We start from the raw sequence: 23,747 nt of genomic DNA, 5'->3' as shown, positions 1-23,747 counted from the left end.
CGCTCGTTGTAGAAAACAATTGCTACCATATTGTCTCCAGATCCCGAGAGGTAGAGGGAACACTGAAAAAAATGTTGCATGAAGCTGGGCAGAAGATCATCGGTCTAATTCTACCTTTGAACGGATTTATCCGGTAATTCGTCCATTATGCATACTTATATTAGCTTTTATTGCAGCTTTAGGCGGTTGACATTGTGCATTGGAAAACCTAATTTCTGCTGGCATGCTTCTCGTTACCGCAATGTAGTAAAAAAAAAGAAAGCAATTGGTAGTTTCTGCACCATTTTAGGTATCCACGGCATTCATACTTTATCTGCTCAAGGAAACTTACATAAGCCACATACGCCACTATTGACCAACCAAAGTGGAGAAAGGAAATGAGCATGTAGTTTAAGGCGGGACTTCATTCGTTTAGAAGGCGCACGCACTGGCATAAAACAGAAGGAGAGCACATTGCGGCAGCAATTGGAAACCTTGGAAACGGCACGGATTGCTCGAGGACGTAGTGTTGCAAGCGCTGTACGGGGCTGCGTGGAGGGCGGGTGAGATAAGAGGAGGTGTCCGTGGCAAATTCCGACTATGGCTGGAAGTTGAGCTTTTGTTGAGTGATTGTTAAGTGCTACGATTTAGGTCGTGTTGCACGCAGATGTTGTGTAATCTGGAAACATTCCGATAAAACTGTATGTACGAAACTGCGAGCGGTGAAGAAAGCTGAGAGAAAAGGTGATTCAGAGTGCATTTTAGCCATAACACAAAAGTCTCCAATTGCATGCACAAACACTTCTAACATGGGTGGCATCCTTTTGTGTTTGAGATGAATGAGGCCGCCAATTATTGTAGTTCCACGTCTTGGGTATCGTACATAATTCTAAAATTGGGATGCTTATGTGCATCCATATTTATGTAAATTGCTCTTATAGATATAATCCATTTCAACAAGTTTAAGTGCATTGATATGCAAGATGCTCTTTGCAACTTTCCTTGGCTGAGTTATGACTGATGACACATAGTAGTACAGGGGAAGAACATGTGTATGAGGTAGGTAGGTATGATGAGCCAGCCAGATTTGATTCTTTGAAAGAATGAGATCAAAGGGATAGAGTATTTAAAGTTTGTAATATGATTACTTCTAGAATAAGTTGAAATGCAATTTCCAAAGGGCGGTGCCCCAGACTGGACATCCTATGCATCTAGGCCTATAATATATCAAACACTTGTGTGCTATCTTGTTGCCTCCAATGCCATAAGCTCCAATACTTCCATGATGGAAGGACTACTAGTTGGGACTTGCCTTTCAGTGTCCTCTCAATAAGTCAAAGTCATGCTGGTAAATTGCATAGCATGCAGACATGCTACCTTATGAATCAGGAAAGCATGCATCACAACTTACACATTTGTAAGTTAAGAATGAGTTTAAGCAAACTTGATGCTTTTAACACCAAAATGCTCCCTGGTTCTCTGCAAGTATTGAGTCATGCTCATGTTTCCATGAGTTTGAGTCAAAATTGATCTTGTATCTTGTTTTTTGCTTTTGTTGTGAAAGGAGGCAGTGTTGTCACCTGATAAGCATTTTATTTTTAATGGGAAATCACATTTTCAGTGATCAATAAATAGCAAGTTCCTGTTTGCAGCTAAAAGTGCACATCTAGTGTGTCCAGTTGCACCATTGTGGTAAATACTGGTGATTTAGCAAATCCATGGTGCTTACATAGCATTAGTGTGGCCATGAGCTGCTGCATTATGCACTGTGTATAGCAGTAATATGGCCATACCTATTTGCAGAAGATGAATAATGTCTGATCATTGCTTGTTACTGTTATTCAATCAGTACAATATTGTACCAATGTCTATTTTTTAACTTTTTGCATATCATGTATCATGCTATTGGGTCATGTTTCTGCATGCATGAGGTGCAGGTCAAAGTAAGCATGACTTCTGTCTTTAAAATGAAATAAAACAAAATATTTGATGACATTATTTCATGTTAAAATTAAGTTCACCAATCAAGACACTTAATTTTCAACACAAAATAGTTAAATCAAAATTTGAAGAAAGCATTTTTGTCTGACAGCCATGAGCAGACCACATAATGAGCAAAGTTTAAGTTTTACATGAGGAATCAATGCTGAGTGTATGTCAGTCCCAGCCCCTGAATAGGGAGTGGATGATGATTTTGCTGATGTGTGTGACATGCTGTAGGAAATGATCAGGGACCATTTTGGACTTGCCACCACCCTTTGCATTCTGGCTGCTAGGTGATACTACCCCTTGTCAGGCTTTTTCAGTCTTCAAAACCTTGCTGCATTTAAAGTATGGTGTTCTATAGGTGACATGGAATATGTCTCATTATCCCCTCCAGAGCAGCTGAATGGCCACTGATCTATCATGTACACTGATTGCTCTAATTGGTTTGTTTATGCCTGTTCCAGAAAATTACTTGTGTGAGGCATATTTTGTAATATTTTGGTAACATTAGTGTTGTTAGGATCCATCTTATTGCTTTTGGGATGTGTATTTTGTGGAAAGATGACCCACTGCAAAACTGAACAGCTAGAATAGTCATTCACTGTCCATGGCCATCTTAGATTTTTATTAGAACCACTTGCCGCACTGATGTGCCTGAAATACAAACACACACATGTCACAGATAGCTTGCTATGTCTTTCAGGTAGTTTTTTGGTTGAATAAGTGAATATTGAAAGATAATACCATTCCAGAAATTTAACAGTTTAAATAGTGTTTGAATAAGTAATGATATTTACATTAGTGTGACCATCATCACATCATTATATTTATATATTTGCTATATTTATCATTAAACATTCATCTGCAGTGCCAGAAATAACTAGATTCATGATTTGTGATGTGCATGCACACAACCAAAAAAATGCATCCCAGTCCAGATTTGGATGCATGTGTTGTATGCTGTAGCCAGGAGCATCTGGAAACAGTCATTTAATCTTCCAGTGTTTGTTGTTGTTTTTTTAGTAGTGGTTTGTATATGCTATTCTGACCCTCGTGTTTAGTTTAGTGGTTCAACACCTGAGTAAGAGAGTGTGATTCAACACCTGACTTAGAGAGTTGTGAAACTCCAGTTCCACTGCTAATGCATCATGCAGGCTGCTTTGCTTGGCATGGCTTACCAGTGAGATGCTCTTTTGAAGCATGAGATGAGCAAGGTTGTAACAGATGTGAATGGTATCAACATGCAGAGGATATCAAAACTTCGTAGATAGAGCTGTGTGCCTGGAGGAACTCATGCAGTTGGATATCATCAGTGTGAAGAGTATCTATTTTCAAATATATTCTAGTAGAGGCAAAGCAGGAAGTTCAGCAATATGCTTACTCCAGTTGGTGACCCCATCCCCCTCCAGTTATTTGGATTTCTCCTTGCCATTGGGCATAATGACGCACTCAGCTGCGTGGCTTTGGAGAAGCGGCGGACGCAACAGCGAATCAAAATCCGTACCTCTTTTTTCCCAGACCTATGGGATTCCTCCCCTCTAGCTTTAGAGTAGGTGTTAACTGTAAAAATGATCTAGAATCAGCAAATAAAGCCAGAAGAACAGCTCTTATGTTTTCTGCTGCGGATTTGCGCCGGAAGGCTGGAGTGAGGCTGACGGCGGCAGTGCGTCGCGGTCGGCGTGCGTGCCGCGCCAGCCGCGGGCCGCACCCTCACCGTCTCCCTGTTGCAGGGCAGTCGTGGTCCCATGGATCCAGAAGCCCACTGCAGCAAGTCATCTACTGCGCAGCCGGCCGGAGGTAGGCACTGCACTGGTCTCCTTATCGTGATACTAGATGGAACCTCGCCAAGCCATGGCCGCGGCGTGTCGTTAGGACGGCTGCAGCCTTGCATCCCACTGGTCTCCTTGCCATTGCACTGACACCGAACCGTGCTTGAGCCTTACCGTCCCAGGCTGACGCCCGCAGTGGCGGGTCGGGGACTCCCGCTTGCCGACTGCGCCTTGCGTCCCAGGGCTGGGCTCTTCGCCTTCCAGACGAACGCCCTCAGTCGCGGAACTAGGATGGCCCGTTTCAAGCCAATGCCGTGTGTTCCAGCGCAGTGGCCCCGCAATTCCAGACCAACGCCTGTAGTTGCGGCGCTGAGACATTGCAGACGATATTTTGTATTGCAGAGATATTGAGATATTGCGCGGCATTGCAGACGAACGCTTTCATCCCAGGGTGGGATCCCCGCACTCCGGGCCCACACCACACCACACCGAACGGGGGGGGGGGGGAAGGGGGGGGGGGCGTTTTCGACGCTGACACGTGTGGTGAGGGGCTGGGATTCTGCCTGTCGAAGGTGACGCCTTTGGTTCTGGGGGTACGCGTCTCTCGTTCACACTGACAAGTCATGGGGCCTCTCATCTCCGCCATCGCGAACTTGCTGACGTCCCGCTGGGCTGTTGTGGGTTCGTGTACCTGTGCCGCTGCGGCGGACCTGTACCGTGTGGAAGTGACGGCCGAGCCCAGCTCCGGACAGGCGACGACACGTGACGCTCATTATCTTGACTGATGCGTTTGACCGTCGAGACGCATGCTCGCTGAGTGGTCCCCTCTAACACCAAGCGGCGGCGTGTTGGCCTAATCACCACATCGCACGCCTTCTGTGTTTGTTTGCACGGGTGACCGGCCACCGCGCCGCGCGCGAGCCTCGTGCGTCCCGTCTCTGTAGCGCCAGCTGTGTGCTTCCTCGGTGTCTGGTTGCCCCCGTGCCGCGCGGATGGGCCGCGCGTGCACCGCCGCGTGTCGCCGTCGGCTGCATGCTCCAGCGGCGAGCGCGGCTCGGCGCGGCCCGACGCCGGCCGAGTGGTGCTAAGCGCCGGGTCGGGTCCGGCTACACGCGGGATACGGCGGGGGGGGGGACGCACATGGCGTGCCCAAGGCTAGTGACAGCGCGTCAGTTGTGGTCCAGTGGGCTATGTGAGGGAGGCCGGTGGTAGCTTTGTGCACCATGCGCACCAGTGGAAGCGGTCGCCAGCCGGCACCTGACCGGTTGCCGTAGAATCGGAGCCCTACTCCGTTACACCTAAGACCGTGAGAATCGGACGGAGCGTCATGCATGCTAATGGATATCGATGCATCGATACACATTATCTGCAAAATGTAAAAAAAGCTTTTGGTTCTATGTGCGAGTGAAGGAAACGGAGAAGACTTTTGGGTGCCAGTTTTGGCGCCGGGTTAATGAGCGCCAAGTGACCGTAGATGTCGGCGCGCCCGAATGTCTAATTATGGTCAGGTTCCTCGGATCGACGGGTTTGGGTTTTCAGGTGACTTTAACCGCACGATTTCTCTGCTGGAATGTCATTTGAATTGGAGTCGTCAAGCATTATAGGACTAACGATCACTGACTATCCATATCGTTATGGGCGCAAAATGGCCATTGAAGTCGGCGCGCCCGAAACACCAATGAACGGCAAATCACCATCCAAATGGTATAAAATATGGGTAGTTGGCTCCACACGTTAGAGAAATGTTGCTACGGATTTTTAAAGTGTTTTGCAAGACTGGTTATGGTACACGTTTTCCCCTGATTCTCTGGAAATTAAGGCGCGCCAGGTGTCGGTGCCTCCAACACATCACGTGCAATGAGCCAAGGCAACGGTGCCAACCACTGAAGCGCTGGGACGGCAGTTCGTGGGATAGACGGTTGATATGCTCGATGAGGAATCGGTGATTAAGGAATGCTCGACTGGATGCTGATGAGTTCTCAGGTATCGAGCGCAACCGACGGCTTAGTATTGGCAAGTGTGGCACAGCGCGTTGTGAGGCATAGTAAGTAAGCAGCATGAATTACCGGAGGCCCGCTTTTTATTTCTTGTCAGGTTTTTAAACGTTTTGGCATTTACTTTTGGTGCATGGTTCTATGGCTATTCATGGAGTCCGAGTACAGCGACTTCTCGCACGGTGGCAATGTTCGAAGGTCGCTCGCAAGCGTTATCGTCGTGCACAGGTTGTCAAAACCTCCTAGCTGCCGCTGGCTTTAGTAGTGCGAGGAAAACTACACGTAATGAGAAGTGACTTGGTTTTGTGTCTTTTCAGCCACGTTTTAGTGCGGTCCCGGATCGTTATTTAATGATATGCTCGATCAGGAATTGGTGATTAAGGAGTGCTCGACTGGATGCTGATAAGTTCTCAGGTATCGAGCTCAACCAACGGCTTGCTATTGGCGAGTGTGGGGCATGTGCGTTGTGAGCCACAACTGGTATTTAGCATGGAATACGGGAGGCCCGTTTTTGTTCCTTGCAAGGTTTTTACACCCTTCGGTCTTTTCTTTTGGTGCGTGGTAGCTATAAAGCTAATCATTTAATCCGAGCGCACTGTGTTTTCGTATGATGGCAATGTTACGAGTGATCGCTGGCAAGGGTCATCATATCACAAAGACTGTCAAAAAACCCTAGCTGCCACCGGCTGCGGTATTGCGAGCAAAGCTACACTTTTCGGGAAGTAACTGATTGTTGTACCTTTTTCAGACATGTTTTAGTGCGATCCCGGATCTTTAATGATCCGGGGAGATGAAATCCACCTTGCCTCTCCTGTTGGCATGATGAACAGGATGTTATTGTATGACTTTGTGTATCCGTTACCCTGCTTTCAAAACTTAAGCAACGAACTCAGTTTATTTCCAGTGTGCATTTGCAGGCCTATCATGCCATAGTTAGCACACAAAACATTCAGTTGCTTTGATTGTAGGAGCACTTTTTATTCACATGAAAAAGTTAGATGAAGGCTATGTTTTTTCTGTGAAGTTTGGAAGTTTGCATGTACGAAACTAGACATTCTTTGGTCTTTGCCTCTGCCCGCTTAATCATAAGGATGTTTGTAAACTACTCCTTGGACTGTTATTACATTCTGTCTTATTATTTCATTAGCAATACACGAGTTATGATTAATGCAGCCAGCCTTAACACGAGCGAGTGAATGGGGATCAGTAGATGATTCGGATGGGTTTACTTCTTAAGCGTGGGAGGATGCCTGATTCAAATTGTGTGGGAACCGCTTGCTTTCAAGGCTAATCAGCTTATCATCAGTAGTTTATAGTTAAGGTTGTAGTAGTTCATAGTGTAACAGTCTATCGCTGTTCACGCGAACACGGTTTCAGTGTTTCCAAACGATCCTGCAGATGTTGGAATGTTCCCGCTAGTTTATAGCAGATACGTCTGGAGACCCGCGGCAAAGGGTCATCCACCGGGGCCACGGGCGAGGAGCGCCCGACGTTTCACGTATAACTGCAGGGATAGGCAGACGTTCTCTGGCCTTGGCACGCCGCCACTTGCACAACATGCCACTTGATCTGCATAACACAAGGGCAGTGCATACATCCGCCAGCTGGCATGCATTGATCTGGTGATGCGTTGGCCCAGTTGGCTGCACGTTGCTGGTGACTCATGCATCCTGTGTCCAATGAAGGTGCGCTCGCAACTCGACAAGGTTTTGACCGTGTAGGTGGTTAAACACGCTAAAACCGATTGACTTCCTTATTTGACAGACGGACGTTATGCCATCGATCTGCGACTACATGAGTTGCCCTGGGTTGTCTGGGGTATAACCCTGCGTCCGCTACGCGGCAATGAGAAATGAAAGACTGCTGTATATTACAGCGTGTCGTGGAGAATATTTGTAAAATCTGGCTCGCTAGAGATGTCTGCATCGTGCATCAGCGAGTTGGGAGAATGTCGGTAAAGTGAACATTTCTCTAGTCATTGAGGCCGAAACAATGCCGTATTGGTTTGTGGGTGTTGGCGTTTCGCCACCTGTTCCGCTCCGTTCGTCGCAGTTCACCTGTATTCCATGATCTCCAGCGGTTCAGGCTTGGTGTAACAGTGCTGGGGACCGCTCCTCCCAGCGCGGCGGCTTGCTTGCCGCGTACTCAGGGGACCGTCGCGCTGGTTCCCTATTGCTTCCAAGCGTACACTGTAAAGTTGACTTTCCTTCCGAGCTGCGCTCCTCGTAGCGCGCTGTATTTGCTGGATCTGCGCAGAGATCGGCTTTTTAGCCCCGCGGTGACCATGCGTCTTTTCTGCAGTGGATGTGCCCTTTAAACACCTATCAGCGGTAAACGTCTCCGCTTAGTAGAATCGGCTGCTAAGCTTTATTCCAACATTTTCGCCAGCCGTGATTATAGGAGCCGCTTAATAGAATAGTAGTCTTTTCGCATTCTGCCTCTAATCCGCTGTACTTAAAGCGTTGAGATCCTCATCAGCGAATTGCAGCGAAGCCGCACTGTTGCCGACGCCAGGCGGAGGGCGGCGGCAGCGGCGGTCGGGCGGGATGGCGTGCTGGCCGCTCGTTTTCCCAAGACCCCTTAGTCCGCCGGCTTCGAGAGCTAGAGCCGGCCCTCGCGCCGCGTTTCCGACGCTAGCACCGGACTGTGAAGGATGGTCTCTCAGCGCCAATAAGGCGTGAAACAACTCCCGAAAGCCCGAAGCCGACCACGAACCGAACATTGGCCAGCGGCGCCCGGATCGGCGCCGGGCGAGCGGGCGGCCCGAATGGCATGGAGCGGCCGGCCGCCGCCGCCGCCGCCAGCCGCAGCGCCGCCGCGAGCGCGTGCGGCGGCCGGCAGCACGGAACGCGAGACGGCCGGCGGGCCTGCGTCCTGTCAGCCGCCGGCCGTCGCGAACGGCCGGGTGACAGCCGGCACGCGCCGCCGTCGGGGCGACCGGCACCGTGACACGGTCAGCGGCGGCGGCGGCGACGGCGGCGGGGGACCGGTCAGGCCTGCTCGGTATGCAGCCGCCGTCCGTCGGCTTAACGGAGGACGCGACTCGGGTCGAACGACTGTGTCAACGGGTTTGCGAGCTGGCTACTGTTTTGAAAGGCAAACTTCGATGCAAAGCCGCGCGTCGAGGCAGGTTTTGAATTCCCAGACCGTGCCTGCGAAATGTTGGATGATATTAAAACACACAAACGCTGGCTTTGTGCTGCGCTAGGCCTGCAGCAGTGTGGAGATTAGCGCAGTTAGTAATGTTAGAAGACAAAGCGTACTTTACTGACAGTACTAATATTAGCTTTGTCCTGCTCATCTGCGTGTGTGGCTCCATGTCTGTGCAACGTTCTTGACCTGAAGATTTATGTTTCCTAAAGCAAGTGGTGTCTGAAAGTAGATTTGTTTGATTATGAAAAGGCTTCCATACAGAAGAATACCGCCCCTCCCCCCCCCCCCACACACACACACGAAACGGCAAATAAATGTTAATGGTGCGTGCAAAATATAAAGCTCAACAGCAGAACACCAGCACCTCGCCAGCTCATCACTTATAGGCTTAAACCGACCTCGGCTGCCGTGCGACCAAGGATCCTGACAAGCAGCGACAGAACGCGATGAGAAAGCCTCTTAGCTTCGTGACGTCAATGGAAAACCTGCGCACGTAAGCGATCGCACTTAAGCTGCAAAAATAATCCAGCAAAGTAACGTCAGGTTCGGTTTGAGTTCGGCCGAGGTCTGAGAATCTCGCGAGGAATTGCTCTGGCTATATATTGCTCACGCTAACTATGTTAAATGGTCTCAAAGCCACCGATGTATCATGTTTGAGGCACAAATTGGGTGTCGTGGTCCAAGTCTTGTCGCACTCGGAGCTGCTGTCGTTTGGAGTTTTTGGTCTCGACAGTGGGTATGCCGGGCTGTGTGAAAAGTACATGTTATCGTTAAGGGGAATGTTTCACATTTAAACGTACTGAAGCAAAATGTTTGATATGATATGATTAGATGATCACGATGATTTTAGAGTTTTAGAGATAAGATATGATATAGAGATAGAGATAGAGATTAGATATGATATGATATGATGATGATTTCATCAGATATGATTAAACAAGCTCACTTATAACTTATGTGCTTTTTAAGTGGAACTGGCTGCTCTAGGCAGCACAATGCTGTGTTTAGCAAGTATGTTCCTCAGCGGGGTGCCGGTAGTGTAGTGGTTAACGCGTCCGCGTTAACCACTGCACGTCTGGCAAACCAGAGGTACGGGGTTGGATTCCCCGCGGTGCCCGCCCTTCCTGTCAGGGCGAGGGGCAGGCGACGCCATATAGCCTCAGCAGCTGAGTGCGTCGTAAAGCCCCAATGACACACATGTTCCTCGATGCGTCATGGTTTGATTACGTCATCGTACGTTGCATAACATCGATTGAGAGCCAATTGACGGCCGTTATATCTGGAAGTCGCGCCCACGAACGCCGTATGTGAACGCCTCGACGATTGTATATATTTTTGGTTCTGATCAGCGTATGGCTTATGAAATGACAGAATTTGAATGACGTAATTCTGACATCATGAATGCCAGGGTGACTTTGAAATACTCTCCTCGATATACCTTTCCCATTGTCATGGGCATGTAGCTAAAAAAGTAGAGGGGCTTAGGTCTTAAGAAGGGCAGGATTGTGAACAGCACCGAACGGTCTTCAAGATCGCCATGTCAGTTCAAACCCCTATATAAATGTGGAACACTCTCTTTAAATGCATGTGGACGACAAATTTATTCATAGTTCGGTTTCTGCCTCGAGAAAGCCCGCGTGGGCAGCATCCGCCGGCGCACGCGTCCAGTCGAACTCTGGCACCGCAGAGTCGTGCGTACCGCCCGTGCACCGCGGACACCCGACAAACTCTATTCCTTGCTATCAGTCATTGCCGGCCGTGTCGCGTGCGCTGCCCGCCAGCGGAGCACTTCTCCCAGACGGGGGCTCCCCCAGCTCGCCGCGAACCAGGACGGCTCCTGGGTACGCCGTTGGTGCGCACGGCTCGGCTCGGCGTCGCCGGGCGGGGTGAGGCCGGCAGCGCGGAGCGGCGCCCCTGGGGCGACCCGGGCGGCCGGTGTCGCCGGCTACGGCTGCGGTCAGACGGCGCGGGGTGGCGGCGGCGTGCCCCGTGGTGGCCTCGAAGGGGGGGGGGGGGGGTCCCCGCCGCCGCCGGCCGTGCAGACGTGGGACGGCCTGGCGGTGGACGCCGGGCGGCCGCTTGTTCGGCCTGGCCGTGACCGTGGCAGTGGGGCCATCCGTGCCCGGGGCGCAGCTCTGGGGTGAGCTCTGAGCCGTGAGGGCTGGGCCGTCTGTATCCGGCTCCCCAGTGACAGCTCCGAGTGGGCGCCGTGCAGCGCCGCTGGCAGCCTCATATATCCCGCTCGGAGTCCATCGACCAGTGGACAGTGCGTCCGACAGTGTTTGGACTCCCGCGGGGAAGACACGGCGCCAGAATAGGCGGAACGTGTTCGCAGTGTAGCGACGCCACGGCCACGCGGGGTTTCAATGAGTCCGACCGGATTTATGTCGTGCCCGCCGACTGCAAATCACCGGCCTGCTACGAGGAGCTCGTAAATCCAGCGCCAACGCCCGTCCCTCGCGCTCTCCGGGCCGCGGCCGGTCGGAGTGCTGGCGGAGCACGGTGCGTGGACAACAGGAAGCCGCGCGGCTGAGCCTCCGCCGTCGTCCGTGAATGCCGTCGGTAATCGGGAGAAACCACTACGTCAGTGGCGGCGACACCGCAATTACAGTTCGCCCGGGCGGAAACCGGTCTCGATCGGGCAAGTGCCGCCCGAGGCTGGCGGCGTCTCCGGGCCGGAGGGGCGCCGGTGCCGGCGACGGCGCCGGTGCGCCGCGGCGTGGGCGACGCGCCCCCATGTCGGGCGGACCTCGGCGAGCATTGATTTGGTTGGCTCGCTGCGTGCAACCGCTGGTCACCGATGGCTCTGCCGCCGTGCCGTTGCTGCGGGATCTATCGCCGCTGCGCCGCTTACTGCCGATTCGGTCGATAAAACCCGCGATTGGCCAACCGGGACAAAGGTCCCGCTGTCGGTGACGTCACGGCGGCGTCTCGCGTCGGCGGCGCGGACGGAGAGTAAGCCGAGCCTCCGGGAAGTCTCTCGCTGGTCGGTCAGAGCGTGGCGGCCTACGCTCGCCTCGCCCCGGACCGACCAACCGCCGACGCGCTGGCTGCGCCCTGTTGGAGCCGGCTCGCTGATCTGCCGTTCGCATAGGGGATGGCGACGTGAACCATATGGGAGGCGGGGCGGCTGCGGCGTTCCATTTTCCTCGATGTACAGGATAAAGTGTTTTGAGGACTGGCAGTGTTTCGTGTTTGAAGGGAGTGTTCCGCGGTTGAAGATATTGAAGCAAGTATGAGATGTGATAAAATAAGGTCACTTATAACTGTTGGTGTGTCGAGGCATGGTGGTGTTTCGTGTTTGAAGGGAATGTTCCACGGTTGAAGATATTGAAGCAAGTATGAGATATGATGAAATAAGGTCACTTATAACTGTTGGTGTGCTTGGTGGAAAGGACTGATTCAGACTACTCTACGGACTAAGCCGTTTTTCGAATTAGTACATATGCTTCTCGATGCGTCATCGTGTGGTTGTATCATCGTACCTTGCACCACATTAATTAAGAGCTAATTGGCCACCGCTGTATCTGGAAATCGTGCTCTCGAACGCTAGATGTGAAAAACTCGACAAGCGTGTTTTCTTCGCCGTGATTGCCGCATGATCAATGGAATGGCAGGATTTGAATGACGTTACTATGGTGTCGTGGATGCCTGGGTGACCTTGAAATAGTCAGCATGAAAAAGTCTGCACATCTTCGCTGGCGTGTAGCTCATAAACTGGAGGGTTTTACGGATTAAGAGCGGCAGGGTTTGAAGTGCACCCAATGATATTCAAGATGACTCTGAGGGGTGTCGATAGTGTAGTGGTTAATGCGTTTGTGTTAGCCACTGTACTTCTGGAAAATCAGGGACACGGGTTTCGATTCCCCGCGATGCCCGCTCTTCCTGCCAGGGTGAGAGGCAGACAATGCCATATGGTCTCAGCAGCTGAGTGCGTCGTTAAGACCCGCCGCCCCCCCCCCCCCCTAAGATGGCTATCTCAGTGCAAACCCCCATACAAATGTGGACCACTCCCTCTAAGGGCGTTTGGACAGCGAACGCGTTTTGCGTTTCGGGGCTTGACCATGCCTACCGGTTCCTTATGGACGCGTGTCATTGCCGTAAACGTTAGCGGCTCGATTTGCTGCTGCAGCGAAAAACTGCCCACATCGGTTGTCACGAGATGACGGCAGTGCGAAATGTCAACGCATTGTGGGATTTCGACCCGGCTTCAGTAAAGGAAGTTTAATGTGCCGTCGATTTCGCCCGTCGCCCCGCCTGTGATAGCTAGTCTGCAAGCCACTCGGATCAATGAGTGTCACGTGAGCTCGCAGTCCCGGGCGCAGTTGACGGCCGCCTGATCCAATATGCACACTCCCAAGCACGAGCGCCGGCGGGCCCGTGGCGCCGCGCCGCCCGGCGGCTGACGGCCGGCTCCCCGTCCGACGGCGCCGTTTTGTTGGCCGACCATTGTGGCCGGCTATCGGCCGGCACGCATTGTGCCGTCCGGTGACCCCTATGCCGCGTGATGTCGCGTGACCCGCGCCCGACCGCGCCCCCGGCCGGGCGCCTCGTAAGCCGCGCGGTGACGCAGCGCGTGCTGCACCGGCGGCGTCACGGCGCGCTCGTGCGCCGTGACGCCGCCGGCCCAAACCAACCGCCGCCGGCCGCGCGGCTAAGAGCCGACCTTATATAACCCGCCGCTCAATAACGATTAGCCTCGCCCGTTGATTATTACAAAGGCGTAGCGCTGGTGCTTCCGGGAAGCGTGGCGGCGTAGCCGGCGAAGGGGGCGTCGGCGGGCGGTCCACGTGCCCGGCCGCTTCCCTTTCGACGTGTGCCGCCTGCGACAGCGAGACGGCGGCACGGAGGTCGTCGTGCCCGAAGCCGAGCCGGTGAGAGCTCGTGTCGCGTGCGGGCGCCGTCTCTGGAGATCATTCCGCCGCCGGCCAGCCGCCGCGAGACGCGACCATGGCGCCGTCATTTCATCAGCCGGCCGGGCGGCGACGGCGTCCCCGGCGGCCGACACTTGCGCGCCAGCGGCCGCTGGAGTGGACGGCGGCGTCCCGCTTAGGCCGTGCCGCCGGCACGCCCCGGCATCGACCAGGCGGGCCCGCTCGGAGGCCACCGGCGCACGGGCCGGCCGACCGCACCGCACCGCCGCGCCCGCGCGGTCGGTCCGCTGAGCCGGGCGCGCGGGTCTGCCGCTGGCGGCCGCTCAGGACGAGCGGGACGTTCAGAGCCGGGGGTGCAGCGCCCGCTGCAGCTCAGGTAAGCCGGACACGCCGGTCCGGGTAAACTTAGCGGCCACAGCTGACCCCAGGTGAACGGGCGCCCGAAGCCTGACTCACCGGTAATCCCGGCGGTAATCCAGCGCAGGCAAACAGAACGACGTGCCCAGTCAGATCAGATCAGGGAAGCTGGCTGGTTTGGGCTGTGCGGACCGAGCGATGCTCAGCTGGTAACGGTTTCTCCCACGACCTGGCGCGAAAATGGCGGGTTTGAGCCAAGCCGCCGGCTTAAAGTTCCGTCGTTTCCCACGACGAGCAGGTTGAGAGATGGGCCGCCAAATGGGCCGCGGTCCTAATGCGCCGTAAAACTCCAAAAAGTTATCTTCTCCAGCCGGGGTAGACTGATCGCGCACGGTCGCGCCGTCGGACGCACTCCGTCCTGCGGCTCAGGTGACGTGGGCGTTCCCCGCTCCCATCCCCCCCCCGCCCTGGGTGCACTCCAGGTCAGTCGAGCGAAAGTGCTCGACGCGCGGAGCGAGGACTCTGCCAGCCGAGCGGCGGAGCGGCAGCTCTCGGGGCTTTTTGCGCCGCGATGCGCGGCTCGGAAAGCCGGCTGCTCTGTGACCTGGGCCGCGGTACGCGCCGGCCGCGCGCCGTCCGACGTCTGAGCTCCGCCGCTGCCGCCGGCGCCGGCCGGACGCCGCCAGCCGGGATGGGAGTGGCGCTCACCGCCGCCAGCCTCTAGTCTTCGGTGGGGCGGTCAGGGGCGCTCACGCGAGCCGCTCTCACGCCGCCGTCCAGTGGACCTGGCGACGCGGGTCGGAGCTGAGAGCCCAGCCTGCCGAGAAGAATGCTAGGGCCAGCTCTGGTGGAAGCTGGTTTACGATGTGAATTGTTTGCGCTGGTGGAATATGCTCGGAAGCTCTTCAGTTTCTTGCCGCGTGTCTGATGCCGTTTAAACCGTTAATCGGCAGCACTGTTGTGACCGCTTATCATTATCACCGTTTAAACCGTTAATCTTTAACACCGCTTAAGCTACCAAGTCCTGATGAAGAGGCGAAAGCGGGCGTGCCTCGTGCTGTATATATGCGCGCCGTGAACGCGAGTCGAGGCTGGCCTGCGTCCCCTGACCTTTATCCTTGTGACCCGGACTGGGCCGACCCGGCCAGTGGGCAGGTTTTCGTGCGCCTTTGTTGGGGAACACAGGCCCAGCGAGGGGCGTCGCTTGCAGTGGTGGGCCGGCGTGGGGCCAACTGAGCAGACACGCCGCGCACTTAATCTTTCCGGAGTCATTACAATGGCGTGTCATGACGCTGCCAGGCCGCTATCCAAACGTGCTCACACTAGAAAAGCCAGCTTGGCTCTATGGGATGTGGCGCCATTGAAAGCCTGCCGTGAGCAGCAACAGGTGCTGGCGGGAGGCGCGCCTGGCGTCCGCCGAGCGCGTCGGACGAGCGGACGCGACCGGGCCGCCAGCCGCCCGCCAGGCATAGTCGTGTGGCGTGTCCGGCCGGGTTCGGATCCCACCGGGCGGCGTGACGCCGACAGGAAAAAAAGGGCATCGATCGCGCCGGCACGCGCCGGCCGGTGGTGGGCCCACGGAGACGAGCAGCGGCGCGGCCGGACGGCGCCGCCCGCAGCCCGCCGACGGCCGGTATTGGCGGCATGATCGCATCGAGGGCTGTCGCCGGCCGCGAGGCGCCCAGCGGCCCCGGCCGAGATCGAGCTGATGAGCAGCCGGCGGCGCGTTATTGCCGCCGGCCGGGCCGCACGCGTCCGGACGGCGGTGCGCGTCGCGGTGGACCGGCCCGGCCGTATCGTTCGGCTCGCGGCACGGGCGCAGTTTCGAGATATGCCGACGGCGACCGCGGGCGCAATCCGCCGTCGGACGTGCTGACATCTAGCGGCCGACGCGAGAAACACGAACGGACGTTGGCTCCTGTGCGTGCAGTCGTTTTGCTATTCTGGTAGTGGAGTGCGACGACGCGGTGGTTGCGAGTTGCATGGCCGTTTTCGTCTGGGCGCGGCCGCGATCGGGAACATGACGCCACCATCCCGCTCGACCGGCGGCTCAAACAGTACACGTATAACAAACAAACGACCGGAGCCCCCGACGGCACGGCACGGCGGACGTGACGTCCTCACATCCCCAGACAGCAAGGGGTGTGACGTCCCCGCGTCCCCAGACAGCGAGGGGTGTGATGTCCTCGCGTCCCCAGACAGCGAGGGGTGTGATGTCCTCAGGCCCCCAGACAGCGAGGGGTGTGATGTCCTCGCGTCCCCAGACAGCGAGGGGTGTGATGTCCTCGCGTCCCCAGACAGCGAGGGGTGTGATGTCCTCAGGCCCCCAGACAGCGAGGGGTGTGATGTTCTCACACCCCCAGACAGCGAGGGGTGTGATGTCCTCGCGTCCCCAGACAGCGAGGGGTGTGATGTCTTCACTCCCCCAGACAGCGAGGGGTGTGATGTCCTCGCGTCCCCAGACAGCGAGGGGTGTGATGTCTTCACTCCCCCAGACAGCGAGGGGTGTGATGTCCTCGCGTCCCCAGACAGCGAGGGGTGTGATGTCCTCGCGGCCCCAGACAGCGATGGGTGTGATGTCCTCACGCCCCCAGACAGCGATGGGTGTGATGTCCTCACGCCCCCAGACAGCGGGGGACGTGATGCCCTCGCGTCCCCGGGCAGCGGGGGACGTGATGCCCTCGCGTCCCCGGGCAGCGGGGAACGTGATGCCCTCGCGTCCCCAGAGAGTGGGGGATGTGACGTTTCGCATCCCCAAACAGCGGGGGACGTGACGTCCTCGCCGCTGCTGTCTGCCGGGACAGCACTCTGACCTCTCCCCGCTGTCCCGGCCGTCATCATTCGCGGAATCGGGCCGGATGGTCGTCTCGACGCGCTCTCGCCGTCGGCCGCTCGGCAGTGGCCTGTCTTATCGGTCGGCACCGCGGCGTAGTGCCGAGCACTTGGCTGTCTCGCCGGGCGCTGGTGCCGTGAGACTGTCGACAGTCGTCCGTCGTCCATTGTCCGTCATCCGCCGTCCGTCGTCCGTCGTCCGTCATCCGTCGTCCGTCATCCGTCATTCGTCATTCGTCATCCGGCACCAGGCAGGGTCAGGATTGCGCCACGCGCGCCGGTGGCACGGCATGTACGAGCGCACTGTGTGCCGCTGGACTAGGTGTCCTTGGGAGCGGTCGCTTCGGATATGTTTTGTATTGGCCTTAGGTGATGGTGAATGCGTGACGTGGCTGGGTGATCGGACTTTTCCTCATCTCGGTGTAGGCTATTGGTCTGGTGTTTGTTTTTTTTTTTTTACCCTGCCCGTGAGATGTGCTGTCCATTACAGGTGGTTGCTCCCGCGCAGTTCGTCTTTGCGCCCGTGACCTCCCGGTCGTGGGCTGTTGTTTCTGTGCGGCTTGCCAAGCCTAACGGAACAAACCCAGGGATTCCGCTCACGTTCGCTGTCGCTTAACGTTGCCTTCCGTTGACGGGCCGCCGGGCCGCGTCCAGGTCGCGTCGGTCGGTGCCAGATAACGCAGCCGGCGCCGAACTGCTGCGTTTGCTCGCGACAGCGGCCAGCTGGCGGACGTCGGCTCCCAGCGCGATGTGTTCCGGCTGCCCACCGCCGTCCCGACCGGCTTCCCGCCGCCATCCCGACCCCCGCCGCCATCCCGACCGATCCCCGTCGCCATCCCGACCGGCCGTCCGCCGCCATCCCGATCCCCGCCGCCATCCCGACCGGCCGCCCCCCGCCATCCCGACCGGTCGCCCCCCGCCATCCCGACCGGTCGCCCACCGCCATCCCGACCGGCCGCCCGCCGCCACCCTTGGCTGGCTCGCGTGACCGCCGGCCTTCGGATCTGTTGCACCGGATCTGCTGGCTATGTTGTACCGGATCCTCCTGATCCGTCGTATCTGTTGCACGGAATTTGCCAGATCCGTTGGATTTTCTGTGCCGGATTTACCAGATCGCGTTGGATATGTCTGTATTGGATCTGTTAGCCCCGCTGGATCTGCCGCATCGGGTCTGTCGGATACGTTGTACGGTGTCTTTCGGGTCCGTCTGAGCTGTTGCACAGGATCTGTCAGATCCACTGCATCTGCCGTACCGGATCTGTCGGATATGTTGTGCCGGATCTGTTAAACTCTTCGGATCTGTTGCACCGGCGCAGCCGTCCTGTCGGTCTTGCGCTCGTCGTGCTCGGCTGCAGCTGCTTTGCCTCTCGGCTGATCTGTTCTGTCTCCAGCCGCTTTTCTCGGCTTAGTCTGCCTTGTCGCCCAGCTGGACGTGCTTGGTGCCTTGCTGGGACCTGCTCTGTCTCCCAGCTGGACGTGCTTCGTCCCTTATCTGGCCCTGCCGTGTCTCTCGGCGGGGCCGGCGTTGTTCAGCCTCGCCGAGCTCCTCCCATTCCGCCAGCTCTGTCCCGGGCGCGGCGTCTCCTCCATCAGCGGCCGTGCTCTGCCGACCGCACTGCCGGCGGTGGGCTGATGATGTGCCGGCGGAAGCGACGCCGCGGTTCCGGGTCCGCCCCTCCGCGGGGGCTGCGGCGGCGCCATTCTCTCTCTGCGCCGACCGACGCGGAGCGCCGACGCGAGATTGGAGCGCCGGTCGACCGGCTCACGACTGATGGTTGTGTCTGATGGCGCGACCATCACGACTGATGGTTGTGTCTGACGGCCGTGTCGTGACTGTGACGTGCCGGTCGCCTGACGAGGCGGCCGGCGCGACTGTCGCCGCCGGCTGCCGCAACTCGCGCGCGCGTGCGGCCCTACGCGCGACGTTTCGTCGAATCGCCGGCGCGGCTCGGGCGGCGCCGGTGGCGTGACTCACCGGGCACCTGGTCGGCAGTGTGACTGCGCTGTGGCCGGTGGCTGTTGTCCCGGTCGGAGCGTGGGCGTGGGGCCTTCGGCCGGCCTCTTCCAGTCGGGGTTTTTGGCTGCCGGTTCGGGCCGCGAGCGCCTCTGCGTGGTCCGTTCTGCTACCTGTGCCGGGCTCTGCTGGCGTTTGGCCACGCTCCTGTCTGTACAGACTGGTGGGCTTATTTTAGCGGAGAACAAGGGAGACCCGGACGAAGTGGAATGAATGTTGGCAGACGCACCGGTAAAAGTGGGCGTTGGTTGCCGCCTGGCGTAAGTTCCTAGCTCGCTGCTTGCCGCAGGACCGCTCACAGATCGGAAAAGGAATTGCGCCGCCGATTGTGCTGTTTGACTTGTTATCGCGGCGATGACAGCGAGATTGATGTTATCATTGGGACTTAAAAGCCGCACCGAGCTGGTGAGTCGGTATGGGACTGCTGAGGCTCTGTGGCGTCGCCCGCCCCTCTCCCTGGCAGGAGGGAGGCAACCGCGGAAGATCCCGATCCGATGCCCGTACTTCTGGGCGCTCGGCTTGACCGCTTCACTGTCGGTACCCTTCGCTGTGAGATCGCCAATGTCTTCCAGCTCCTCCATCAGCCTCTATGCTCCAGATGCCGTTGCCTTTTGGCGTTGTCTGTGTTCTGGTGTCGATTTGTTCTCGTAGGAATCAGACGTGGACGACGATGTGTGATGTACAGTCAGGTGTTCAGCATCCACAGTCCTGTACTGCTCCTGCGCGCCGCGATCGCATCGCGCTCATGATCGATCGGTCGTGCCGGCACTCAACTCAGCAACCGGCACTCAACGCCGGCACTCCACACCGGCACTCAACACGAGTTCACCATGTCGTCATGTCTCTCACGTTTGCCTGCGAACCTCGCAACTCCGGTGCGATGCCGCGGGGAAGTTGGGGGGGGGGGGGGGGGGGGGGCGATGCGATGCCTCGGCAACGGGATACAGTGCGGTTGCGTGGGCGCTCAATGCATCCCTGGACTGGATTATTCAGATCCAATTATGTGGATCATCCGTTGGCATCGCAGCTTCGGCTGCGCCGCGAATGCGACGCTCCTGTGGCCGGCGTGTCGGCCTCGCGCAGCGGTCGGGCCCATTCAGACCGGCCCCCACTGGAGCTGATACAATTACCGGTCGGTCGGGCCTGAAATACGCGCCGGGCCGCGCCCCGCTGGGACGGCGCCGGCGGCGCCTGCCGCCCGCCGCAGCCGCCGCCCGAGGTCAGGTCAGGTCAGAGCACCGCCCCAGGGTGGGCGCAAGCTGCCAGCGCCCTCCCGCGCTTTAGAGCCACTTGCCGCGGGCGTGGTGGTGGGCCGAGCACGAGCGGCACAGCGGCCGTGTCGGCGGCGGCGGCGCGCGCGCGGCATAATTTTCTTTGATGTTTTATGGCGCATATGCGGGAATAGCTTGTCGGCGGCGGCGGCGGAAGCGTAGCCACTCAGGAGGCCTTTTGTTAGAAGTTGCGAAGTCGGGTGGACTGTTGAACCGCGGCGCTCGGATTCCGCGAGGTCAAGAGCTCGAGGTCAAGGTCAAGACGGACGCTGATCAAACGGGCGCCGGAAAACTCGGGCCATAGCCGGAACGGACTTGGACGGGCGCCGTGGAAGCCGAAGCAGACGGTCCCGCCCCGCCCCGCCCCGCCCGCCGTCGTCGTCGGCGGCGGCGGCGGCGGTCCGTCTCGGCCGGCCGGCGGACCGGCACCGGAACCGGAGCGGCGCCGGGTGCAGTCCGCTGGGCGCCGGTGCTTGCTCGTGCGGTCAGTCGACCCGCGGTGCTGTCATATCGACCAGGCGGCGGCCCCGCCTTCACCTGCCGCTTCCGGCCGCCCCCCGCGGCGCCGCCTTCCGCCGCCGCCGTGGCCGCTGTCGTCGGGCGGAAGGTCGGGGGTCGCGGCGCGCGCGCGCGCCGACCGCCGCGGGGGCGGACGGCCGCAGCGCCGAGCCGAGTGTCGGCCTCCGGGAGACGCGCCCGGCGGCGGCGAGGAGACGGACGGCGGGCGCGTGAGTAAAGGGCGGCGGCCGGAGCAGGCGCCTCCGCCGCCCGCCCCCGGGCACTACCTGGCCTCCAGGGCATCCGCTTCGATGTGACGCTGGCTGTACTCGATGTGGGCCGGGCGCGGTCCGTAGACTGCACTGCAATGGCTGTGTCGAAGGCATGCTCTAGCCCGTCGTGGATGCTCGCTGGGTGTTGTGCGTCGTCTGCGGCTGGAGAAGCCGGGATGGACGCTGAGTGTCGGCGCGCCGCGATGAGTGGCCTACGCTCGCCGCCGACGACGGCAGCGGAGGCGACGGTGGGCTGCCGGCCCCACCGATCGTGTGGGTTCGTGGAAGGCCGCGCCCAACGGTGTCGGTGCACATCCGCCATGGAGCCGCTTGTTTGCCGCTCGCGTCAACTGTTTACCGGCCGCACACGCTGTTTGCCTCCAGCGGGTGCGCCGCCACGCGCCACCGGCCGCCGGTAGCGCCATCTCTGATCGCCTGCGTGCGGCTCTGGTGTGGTCGCGGCCGCCAGGGACGCCGACCGGCGGCGCAGTGCGGCAGCCCGGTAACTCAGTGCGTTCTCGCTGTTGCAGGTCCGTTTGTGCGTGTTGCAGGCGGCTCGCGGCGCCGGCGGTGCGGCCAGCGGCCCCGCGTGTCTGTGTCTGTTGTGCCGTAGCCAGCGGGGGCTGGCGCGCGCGCGCGCGCGCGGGCGGGGCTCGCCCGGACACCATGGATCCGCCGGCGCGGCGCGGCCGCACGCCCAAGATCGGCGAGCTGCCCAAGTCGGCCACCATCGACGACGATCGGACTACGGCACTGCGTTCGCGCGGCCGTCAGCTCAGCGAGGCGCCCAGCAGTCATGTGACGGTGCAGAAGTCGCGCGCGCGGGTGGTGCTGCGGCCGCGCGAGCGACGCACGCCGTCGCCAGTGACGCGCTCTTTCCTCACGGTCGTGACTGAGACGGAGGCGCTGAGTCTGGACGAGGTGCGCAGTGCGCCCGTGTCGCCGGGCGGCGGCGGCGCGGCGCCGGTGCCCGCGGCGGCCGGCGCCGTGCCGCCGCCGCCGCCCGGTCGCCGCCCCTGGCAGGCGCAGCCACCCCTGTTAACCGCGCACAGCACGGGTGGGCTCGGGGAGCGGCCCATCTACCCCAACATCCCGTTCTCGCCGTACGGCTCGCCCTGCTGCAGTCCGCGCTTCAAGAAGCGGCCGTTACGGGAGGTGCACCGCGTGGTTAGCGTGGAGCACAACGGCGACTACGTGCAGCTGAACCAGTACAAGCTGCAGGAGGCCATAGGCCAGGGCTCGTACGGCATCGTCAAGCTGGCCTACAACCAGGACGACGACACCACGTACGCCATGAAGATCCTCAACAAGAAGAAGATCATGCGCAAGGGCGGCATGTTCGTTCGCGGCCGGCTGGCGCCGCACCGGAAGAACTCGGGCGGTAGTCCACTGGCCAGCCCGCTCGACCGCGTCTACCGCGAGATCGCCATCCTCAAGAAGCTCGACCACCCGAACGTGGTGAAGCTGGTGGAGGTGCTGGACGATCCGGTGGAGGACAACCTGTACCTGGTGTTCGAGCTGCTGGAGAAGGGCGAGGTGATCACGATCCCCACGGACGCGCCGCTGCTGGAGGAGCAGGCGTGGCGCTACTTCCGCGACATGGTCATGGGCATCGAGTTCCTGCACTACCAGAAGATCATTCACCGAGACATTAAGCCGTCCAACCTGCTGCTCGGCGACGACGGCCGCGTCAAGATCGCCGACTTTGGCGTCTGCAACGAGTTCACTGGGCCGGACGCCTTTCTCACGGGCACGTCGGGCACGCCGGCCTTCCTGCCGCCGGAGGCGCTGAAGGCGCAGCGCGACCGGTACAGCGGCCGCGCCGCCGACATCTGGGCGATGGGTGTCACACTTTTCTCCTTCGTGTATGGCCGCCTGCCGTTCCACGACGAGAATATCCTGGGCCTGTACTCGAAGATCCAGAGCCAGGAGGTGGCGTTCCCGGCGGTACCGTCCGTGTCCGAGGCGCTGCAGGACCTGGTGCGGCTGATGCTGGACAAAGAGCCGGAGCGGCGCGTCACGCTGCCGGAGATCAAGCAGCACGCGTGGGTGACCGCCGGCGGTCGGGCGCCGCTGCCCGAGGAGGCCGACAACTGCCGCACGGCCGTTGAGGTCACCGACGAAGAGGTGCAGCAGTGTGCGCGTCGCCTGCCCAGCATCAACACCATCATCCTCGTCAAGGCCATGGTCAAGCAGAAGAGCTTCGTGCACCCGTACAAGGGCGGCGGCGCCGGCGGCGGCGGCGGTGCCGGCGCCGGCGAGCGTGGCGAGTACCACCGCGCCGGCCGCAGCAACTCGGCGCCCTCCGCTTACGAGCTGTACCTGGAGCAGAAGCGCTCCGTTGACATCACGCTTCCGCCCGTGTCGGAGGCGGACGCGGACGCGTAGCCACCGCCGCCTCCGCCGCCGCTGCCGCTGACGCACCCCACTATCGCAACCGAGCACGCCTGCCTACTCTCGATGCCTTGTCTGTGTGTGTCCGTGAGATCCGGTGTGCCTTTCCCACGGGTGAGCGGCTGCGCCGCTGAGCCGCGCCGCTCGCACCCCACCTCCTGATGTGATCCGCTCGCGCTCGTGCGCGCGCGGCCGGCGCCGGACTGCGGGCGGCGTCGCGAGCCGGCGCGGGCGGCGCGGGTGCGTGTAGTGGTGTCGGGCTCCGCCGTCGTCGCCGCGCCCGCCAAGTGCCCTCTCCGATGCCAGCCTCGCGTGAGGTCGGCTGCTGTGCCGAGATAATCACCGGTCGCCGCG

General features: G+C 58.8%; 1 protein-coding gene across 1 annotated transcript in view; it reads left to right on the top strand.

Annotated features, from left to right (window-relative positions):
- The first annotated feature begins 528 nt into the window (after positions 1 to 528).
- LOC119110001 (calmodulin-binding transcription activator 2) overlaps positions 529 to 23,747 on the top strand; it is a 118,711-nt gene continuing 95,492 nt past the window's right edge. The window contains exons 1-2 of the mRNA XM_037233748.1: positions 529 to 723; positions 3,696 to 3,762. Coding sequence (XP_037089643.1) covers positions 3,711 to 3,762 — 52 coding nt within the window. The 5' untranslated portion in view covers positions 529 to 723; positions 3,696 to 3,710. The remainder of the gene's footprint in view (positions 724 to 3,695; positions 3,763 to 23,747) is intronic.

Source organism: Pollicipes pollicipes, unplaced genomic scaffold, assembly GCF_011947565.3.
Source record: "Pollicipes pollicipes isolate AB1234 unplaced genomic scaffold, Ppol_2.1 Scaffold_7231;HRSCAF=8579_pilon_pilon_pilon, whole genome shotgun sequence".
Taxonomy (NCBI): domain Eukaryota; kingdom Metazoa; phylum Arthropoda; class Thecostraca; order Pollicipedomorpha; family Pollicipedidae; genus Pollicipes; species Pollicipes pollicipes.
This window is presented reverse-complemented; position numbering and strand designations above follow the sequence as displayed.